At 40.8% G+C, this 9,116-nt stretch overlaps 1 protein-coding gene across 1 annotated transcript in view; it reads right to left on the bottom strand.

The window, feature by feature from the left end:
• Window positions 1-4,366: 4,366 nt before the first annotated feature.
• The window catches only part of veph1 (ventricular zone expressed PH domain-containing 1), a gene marked incomplete at both ends in the record, with an annotated part of 55,540 nt that continues 50,790 nt past the window's right edge, over window positions 4,367-9,116 (bottom strand). Inside the window, 3 exons of the mRNA XM_079166265.1 lie at window positions 4,367-4,549; window positions 4,885-4,938; window positions 7,653-7,789. Of these exons, the coding sequence (XP_079022391.1) occupies window positions 4,367-4,549; window positions 4,885-4,938; window positions 7,653-7,789 (374 nt within the window). The remainder of the gene's footprint in view (window positions 4,550-4,884; window positions 4,939-7,652; window positions 7,790-9,116) is intronic.

Raw genomic sequence — 9,116 nt, 5'->3', positions numbered from 1 at the left:
GGAGAGGGATCCAGTCATAAGGGTTTGGATTTTTGGATCTTCTTATGAAGCTCCAGCAAAAACACTATTTAAATTCTTCAATTATTTTTTTCAATATATAGATATATATATGTATACATATTATTTTTACTTCAAGTGACAAAAACCAAACCCAGGAGTGGAAAGACACAAAGCGAGAGAAAGGGAAACTTAAGATACTTCACTAGAAAATATTTATTGTACAATTGTGTCAGGGAGAAAGAAGGCAGTGTCAGACATGCAAAAAGGTGCAACAAGCAAATATACAATCCATAACAATATCAGATAACTGTCAATAAAATACAGCATTCATTTGTTTTGCAGTATTAATTCATAGTAATATAAACACAATGTAGGAGGAAGACAGAAGCCACATTCATTGTTTCAGTGGCCTTTCTAGACATCATTGAAGTGTTACAACAGTGCTTGTACAAAATAAATATTGACCTTAAATGAAAAATCTAATGTAATTTAACACTTTAAAGTAAAAAGCCTTTCCTATGATTCTTTACACAAGGCTCAAAGATGTTTTTTATACATTCAGAAAATGTAACTCGTTCATCTTCACATATACAGTTTGTGATTGTTTACATTCTCTCAACTGCAAGTCGAATCTCTTTGTGCCGTAAAGTAGTGAAAATAACACTCTCTCAAGTGTGAGACGACAGACAGACAGACAGACGGACAGACAGACGGACAGACAGACAGACAGACAGACAGACAGACGGATAGACAGATAGATAGACAGACCGACAGACAGACAGAGAGATAGATGGATAGATGGATAGACAGACAGACGGATAGATAGATGGATAGATAGACAGACGGACAGATAGATAGATAGATAGATAGATAGATAGATAGATAGATGATAGATAGATGCTACAGTATCTATCCGCAGTCTTTACACAGCTGCCTACAAATGAAGCTCGAGCTTAAGTCATAGTCTTGTAGTTTATTTCTCGTACGTCTGCCATTCACTTCTCTCGTACGCTCACTCATAACGTCCCTGCTGTCATTGTTTGGGGCTTTCAATCATGATATCAGCTGTTTAGATCAGCTGGTCTCTTCTATCCATTAGCGCAGCACTTAGCGAAGGGTCAACTGGTCATTTTGGCTGTAACTGTTGCCCCGTGAGGCTTGGAAACTATAGTCCACACGGCAGTGTGACGGCATTCATATTATTACTTCACATTCATATGATCAGACATCCACTTCCAACACCAATAACTCAACACTATGCAACTGAAGAGGCCGGGTAAAGTCAGCATCATGGTACATTTAAAGCGAAGGGTAGAGAACGTCACTTAACAGTGGCAGGGGGATGTAACGTTTGCTTGCCAGCAACTACGGTAAAGTAATTAATGTGTGTGTGTGTGTGTGTGTAGTATAGTTCAGCACAAACACCGTTGTTTGTTCCAGCCGGCTGAACGGCCCAGATAGGTAGGTTTGCCACAAGACAAATTCCAGAAAGTGTACATAATCCATCACTGTTGCGGAAGTAAATCTGTGCATGATAACATCTGACAGCTAACTAATTGTCCTGAGGTGCTAAACCTGACACGTTATGCTAGTTTTCTTTAGGACAAATGATAGTGGATAAGTGTTGAACAAGGGACAGCGATGGTCAACTTAAATCTGATGCATTCCATAGGTCGAACCAGACGAGTCTATGCTATTGGCTCTGTACTTAAACACTGCAGTGCTTTGAGCTAAATACTACTATGCTAACATGCTGGTGTTAAGCAGAAATAATGTTTATGTTTAGTTAGCATGGTGAACATCTTAAGGTCTATTCTTAAGAGTAGCTTAAGGGTACCAGTTTGGGGGAGACAGCAAATAGTACAAACAGTGGTAACCTGAACCGGTGGGAAAGGCAGTGTTATGACTACAGGGTTATAGCTGGCCAGAGTCAATGTGTTTGTCTGTCACACGGGTTGAGATTAATACCACCTGAGGCATTTGTTTTATATATCAAACGTTGGATTCTATATATTTAACCAAAAGCAAACACGTTTGATAAGAGACTATGCTTCCAGCTGTGGGCAGAAACGCACCACACATAAAGATAAAGATCAAATCAGACATCATACATAATAATTGATTTGTCACCGGCCGACCGTGAATGTTTGTCCGGTACAGGCAGTTCAGAGCTTAACGGGGGCAGTACATGTCACGAGGAGTTTTGTTTTGAAACAAAGTTTTGAACTGAGCCATGTTGGTTTTTAAAAAAGCTGACTTTTCAGAATGACACGGATCACTTTAGTCAACACAAGGGAGTCATAGTGCTCCAAATAAGTACTGCAACATGCTTCGATTTTTCAGGTGGAAAGTTGTAAAGAAGAAAAACTTGAGCTGAAATGTTATAAGTCAGGTGCTCACTCGCACTTCATCCGATCTCACAGTTTTCAACACAAGACGACAAAACACCCAAGTGTTTCATTTCTAACCTTTGGAAAGGGCCTGTTTTAAAATGATGGCGATTGCTGCGTCACCACAGTATCTTGCTGTCAAAACATTTTCCTGAATTGTCAGCTGAAATTAAATCAATGTGACCGAACTGGAACAGTTTCTAAATCCACAAGGAAACACCACATTTACTTTACTGTTTTTCTTATGTTTCAAACACCACTGTGTTGCGCAACAGTTGAGCTGACACTGCTCCTCCTAAAATATGGAGTGAGTTGTTGCAGATTTCTCTTGTTGAGGAAAGCCAAAAATAACCAGCTCCATGTAGAATAGAGATTGCAAAAGAACGGAAATATGACCATTGCACTAACTCTTAGGGGGCTCGCTTCATAAGTACAAGAGCAGAAACAGGGTCGAAATGTTTTCTCTAGGTGTTCTTATTTTTTGGAGGAAACATTTCAGATTTTTAAATAACTCAACTTGAACCATGTCTGCTGACTTTGTGTTGGTGAAATTACAGTATAAATCAAAAATAATACATGATACAAATTATTTAAAAACACTGGGTCAACTGTGTACATCCATATTCCACGAGAAAACAATATGTCAATTAAGAGAATAGTTCCACATTCTGGGAAATACGCTTTTTTTGCTTTCTTGCCAAGAGACAGATTAGAAGATCGCTATTTCTCTCTTGTCCGTACGGTAAATATGAAGCTAGCAAGTTGGTTAGCTTAGCATAAACCCTAGAAACGGGGAAACCTGTAGCCTGGCTCTGTCCATAGGTGAAGAAGTTGTGCTTTTACAGGTTATGTGCATTTCTTGGTTGGGAGCAGCGACTTCCTCAAGATTTTACGCCACCATGACTTTGCCAGTTAACAGCGTGAGAATCCAGGAAGTCACTGCTCTTAGCCAAGTAGTAGTCCTGCACAAAGCCCCCACAAAACAAATCAAGTTTTACTTTGGATTTTGTACAAACTAAACAAACAAAAGCTGTTGACTAGTACGCTTGAAAGGTGATTAGATTCAGAGGGAGCCATGCTAGCTGTTTCCCCCCCTGTGTCTAGCCTTTATGCTAAGCTAAGCTAACTGTCTTCTGGCTGTAGATTCATATTTAGTGTACAGACATGAGAGTTGCATCAATCTTCTCATCTAACCCTCAGAAAGAAATTGAACTTGAAGTGAAGTTGAACTATTCCTTTGAGGCTATACGTCATACTCTCTCTCTTACTCGGACACACGCACAGACGAAGACATTATTCCAGTATTGAGTGCCCTTCCAAACTGCTGTCCATTAGGCTCCTCTTCCTCATCATTCCTGCTTTCAAGAAACACTGTTCAGTTTCATTATTGCTTCAAGTCCTAATGAGGTCTTTGCTTCTATGAAGTCTTTATTGCTAAATACTACCCAATCATCATGCATCGTTAAACTCACAAATCCCAAGTTTCCCCAGATGCTGATTTAGTTTGGTTGTTGAAGCTCGCAGTAGTGTTTGGTCTCAAGCAGAAGAATTTAAAATGTCCATACGGTAGAATCCAGTCAGGCTAAGATCATGTGCAACTTCAAAATGTAACACTTATGTACACCGTAACATTAATTTATGATGGTGCACAGCTGTAAATGCATCAGTGAGTCCATGTGTAACAGCGAGGAACAGTAACATCCTTCATTCTGGTTGGATAAACATCATTGCTGGTTAATGAAACATTTTATTTCTCTAAAAGTACTGCATAAAAAGTTGTTTGATTGTTTTTTTAATATTGGAGGATACCACCAATTACAGATACAAAGTTATAGTACTGGCAGTGGATGTTTGTGTCTACAACAAAAACTAAAAATTGACTCAGTGTATGTATGTGTGTGTATGGATTTCTATGCATGGCATGTGTTATCAATAGTCATGTACTATGTGCGTCCTCATTAGTGTTGCTGTTGCTCTCACAGGTAGGTGGTAGCCTCTCTGTTCTCCCTCTCTCTGGCCTGAGCCACGGCCACGTTGATGCACTGCAGCCACTCCTCAGCATGTTTCTCATCCTGAGCTTTCAGCACATACGTCTTACTGTCCGTGAAGATCTCAAAGGCCCGTGGCAGGCCCCGATCACGGCGCTTCTTGGCTACCACCTGTGAAGAAGAAAGTAGCAGATGACACACACACTGAAACATCTGTCTCCTGGGAGGGTTGTCGCTGTCCTTTTTTTTTTTAGATTGATGTGATTTGGCTTCATGTAGCCAAAGGATTTAGTTTGGGATCCACCCACACGGTACACTATACCATAATCAGATGACATCAAAGGCTTTGAAATGACAACAATGTAACCTCCTTTAAAAATCTAAAGTAAAAAACTTATGTGACCAGGTAAACTGCTGATAATGCAAAAAAGACGTGATCAGTAGGGAAGATCAAAAAGGTTTTTGGGAGCAGGTTTTTGAGGGATGATCACAATATAACTCCTCACCTTGACACTTTGCACCTTGCTCAGCTCAATAGGGATGTCATCCAGCTCATCTTTCTGTGGGGTGGACAAAACATCGCAGTAGTTAAAAAGTCTTCATTTTCCAACAGCTTTTGTACCAGATTGTTTGTGGATGTTTTACATCGTCTGGAGCTGTACAACCTGAAAATGAATGGAGGCTTAAGAAAAGAGACCCCCAAGGGTCTGTGGCAAGTTGTCAGGGGGTCCGTGAAATAATTTGCTATAAAATACAATATTGTGCTTTATCATTGAAAAGTACATCTACAGATAGGGGCCATTTGTAAACACAATCTCCCATTGTTTACAGGTATATAAGTGATATTAACATTCAATAACATTACACATTTCACCATTGTGGGACTAATTAAGCATTATCTGATCTTAACATGATTCAAATTGCGATGGGAGATGTGTGTTTCTGTTTATCACTGTGAAGCAGGTATTTAGGTGTTTATATTATCTGAGGTATTTAGGTTGAAAAGTTTAAAAACACAAATAGTTCCAATGGCATCTAAGAGTACAAATGGTAGCAATGGTACAATATACTAAATCGGTGTTACGATTAAGAGGGGGTCATCTTCAGCCACCTCACCAGCCTCACCAGTGGTAAAACTATAAACCAGCACAAAAACGGACACAAAAAACACGAACAAAAAGTAACATTCACATTTTGGAACATAAAACAGCATATGTAAGAAACTACTCAGTCAGCGCTCTGCACCTGCAGGCATGACACCAAATGTGGGCCGTCGCTATCGTTAAAATACTCTCAGCACTGGCAGACGGCCCTCAGTGAAGCGAGAGGTGGCTCATTTTCTCTTGTTGCTCTCTTCTTCAATATCAGAAAATTCCAATATTGCTCTGACTCCAGCACAAAACCAGAGCTAGCTGTAAGGCTCATGGCAACTGCCAACATCCTTTGTGTGGTGTGTGTGTGTGTGTGTGTGTGTGTGTGTGTGTGTGTGTGTGAGACACTGTTTTACCTCCCGGCTGGCTGTGCTGAGGGTCCGATGTTTCTCACAGCAGATTCATGTCAGTGGATTCGTGCAGTTATTTAATTGGACATTTGATGGATTCTTGCCATCTGGCCTGTGACAGCTGGAATCCGAGCCGGAAAGTCCATGAAGATATTGTCTCATAATGCTTAAACTGATCGCACCTCACTAACGTGCTTATAGTCTCAACATTTAATGAGACAATGGCGCTCGAATTAAGCCAAAGATTTACATATTCTTTGGCTACTCAAGGTGTCCGGAGACTACTTTATCTATATTGTTATACAATTATATGGTATCAATATTCGTATGTGTTCTTTGTGTTGCGGAGTCAGTTAGTTTTTTTTTCTTCTTTTTTTTCCTCATTGGCATTGACACTCATAACAGTACAACTTCCCCTGGCTGCTGAACAGAACCAATGTGTGTGGTGTCAATATCTCGTCATCCGCTTCATGATGGGCATGTTTGCTTTTTCTGTCTCTTCTGCTCTCATTTTCTCTCAAATCACCTTGTACATGAACACCATGCTGGATTTGAGAGATTCTCAGAGCAAGTGAACACACCACAATTAATCGGTGAGCATTTAATAAGTCTGCTGTGCCAGAGAGAGATACAAGACGTTCTCTCAAACCTCTCACATCAAATGTGGATGAAAACAACCTGTTTTTTTGTTCTTAATCTCGCTCCCTATTTGGGAAAAGGTCTTTCACAACATAAGCCTATACCAAAAATACCTCCAGAACAAAGATGGACTGAGCTCTGAGAACAAAGACTCAAAACCTTTCCAAATTTTGGCTGCTGCAAAAAGAGAGGAGTGCAATACCATCTGGAAAGGAGCACGACGACTATTGTTAGGAGTTAAAAAAAGAGAGCTCAAACCTACTTCTGCATTTCAACCACCAGAGAATATCCCACTGTTTCCACATATTCCTCTTTGATGTTGTGCCTCCCTCTACGTTTTGGGAGCTGATTGTATAAACATATCTAAAGATCCAGAGGACACCCAATCTCCTGTCGGCTGTGAACCTTATTTCAATTATAATAAATTGTTTCACTCCTGTAGATGACCGCCATAAACCCAGATATAAGCACGAATACACAGAGGTTTAGTGTTTCCCAATAAATCAGATTTTCTCATGGACTGATCTGACTGAAAATATTTTTCTTCCGTCAGCTGGATAAAATCAAACTTGACCTTTTTATTTTTTTAGCAAACTTTGTCAGAACTTTGACCCGAACAAATGTTTGAACGTGCTGCTTTCGCTTAAAGTTTTGATTAAACAAACCTTTCCTTTCCACAAAAATTCTCCGATCAGTAACCTGAGCCTTTGTTCGACCTTACAGTAAGACACCAGCAAACACACCGCTCATTGCTTCAATGAAAACGGTCTTTTCTTTGACTCACACCTGAACCCACGAGGCAGTACCTCCTGCTCTGTGTTTGCTACTTGTGCGTAATGATATCTGCTTTGAGTTATAGTGGGTGAGAGTGACTCAGGTTGTTGCAGCATCACGCTTTGGCCTTGGGAGTCCCCCAAGAGGCCTTACTGGGGCCATTGTTTGTTACAGTCGGATTCACCAGATGCTCCTGAGGGATAATGAGCTTATCACGAGATGTGATTTCCACTGTTTCATACAGAGTTTCATCATGATTCAAATGACACGGAACTAGGAAGCATTAATAAAGATTTTCTGAATGAGAGGCCAGAAACAGTGTACATGTGTGAGGAGGCTTGATTTCCATTGATGACGTACTGATTTGCCTCTACGGAAGAGGAGCTGGTTTCCTGCCAGGGTGAAGTAACGGGTTTTCCAGCGCTTGATGAACTTCCAGCGGACCTGCTTCTCCTTTAGCTTCCCCTCAATCAGAGGCTGTCCCTCCTGGTTCACAACTAGAGGGCCACACAAACAGAGACAGAGCGGGAGAAAGAAACATTATAACTTTATAGCTGACCATCAATAGATTGATCTGAAAGGTCTGCCAATATGATGCATTGGTGAGCTGGTGGAGGGGTCTGACATCTGAGACTTGAATCAGTCGTTGAACAGAACTGTGGTTATGAGCTATGTTACTAGAAAATCTAGCCCGAAAGGTGAAATAAAAAATGTGGAATGTTTGCAACCAACCAGCAAGCAGCACATTTCTAGATTCTGCAAATTTATTTTCATAGAGTAGGCCAGGCCAGGCCAGATGCAGCTCACGGACAAATTCACAGCCCCCTACATGGTTAGAATGTATTGTAACATCTGGCTCACAGATATCTATTTTTCCATTTCTTCCTATTTGGATTTTCCCCGGTCTTTTAAGTCTACAGTAATCATTTACTTTTTTATCATTATTATTTTTAGGATGCAACCTGGCTCATGGCCTCTGAATAATTCAAGATTGAGACCCACGCCATAGGGAAATGAATGGAAGCCAACGGCTGCCTGCAAGACAGAAAAAAAGAATTCCCAACTGAAAAAATAATGGTATGCTTTGGACATGGGCTGGCAGCAACATAACATACATGCAACTGGCTAAATATACAATACAAAAGCAGAGGTCTGGTACATTTAGGCCAGAAAGCCACCCGGCTGATCTGAGACTCACGTCATTAATTCCATTCCGTTCTCAATTCCCTTCACTTTTATTTCATCCTGTTTCTTTTGTTCATAGTTGTGATGTTTTATAAGCCTATAAAGCACTTTAACATTGTATCTGATGAAATTGTAGGATACAAACAAACTTGAACTTCCAGTGAACATCAATGAGTTGTTCAGGTCAGTTACTACGTTTAAGCGAAAACATTTTGTATCACTTGTGCATGTGTGCGTCTTTCTGATAAGATGAAGGAGAACTACCCCGAAGTGAAGTCTGTACTGGTCCGATTACAAACACTCACCCACACAGCCTCCTGGTTGTGTGATATGTTTGACTGTGTCTGAGAGACTGTGGTCCTCAGACCAGAACACAGATGATTTGGCTGGTTTAGGTTTGGTGCCAGTAAAGCAGGACTTCAGATGTTGACCACAGAAAAACAGAGCCACCCTTTGTATCCACGAGGACGAAAGCAGTCAAGAGATTACTGCAATCTGATAAGAGTGTACATGTGTGTGTGTGTGTGTGTGTGTGTGTGTGTGTGTGTGGGGGGGGGGGGGGGGGGGGGGGGGGGGCTTGCTGGAAAGATGATTCACAGAGGTGGCTGTGGCCAAACATGAACAACCTTTAAAGGTCAA

Source organism: Pholis gunnellus, assembly GCF_910591455.1.
Source record: "Pholis gunnellus genome assembly, chromosome: 9".
Taxonomy (NCBI): domain Eukaryota; kingdom Metazoa; phylum Chordata; class Actinopteri; order Perciformes; family Pholidae; genus Pholis; species Pholis gunnellus.
The sequence above is the reverse complement of the archived record's forward strand: the minus strand, read 5'-3'. Positions and strand labels throughout refer to the sequence as shown.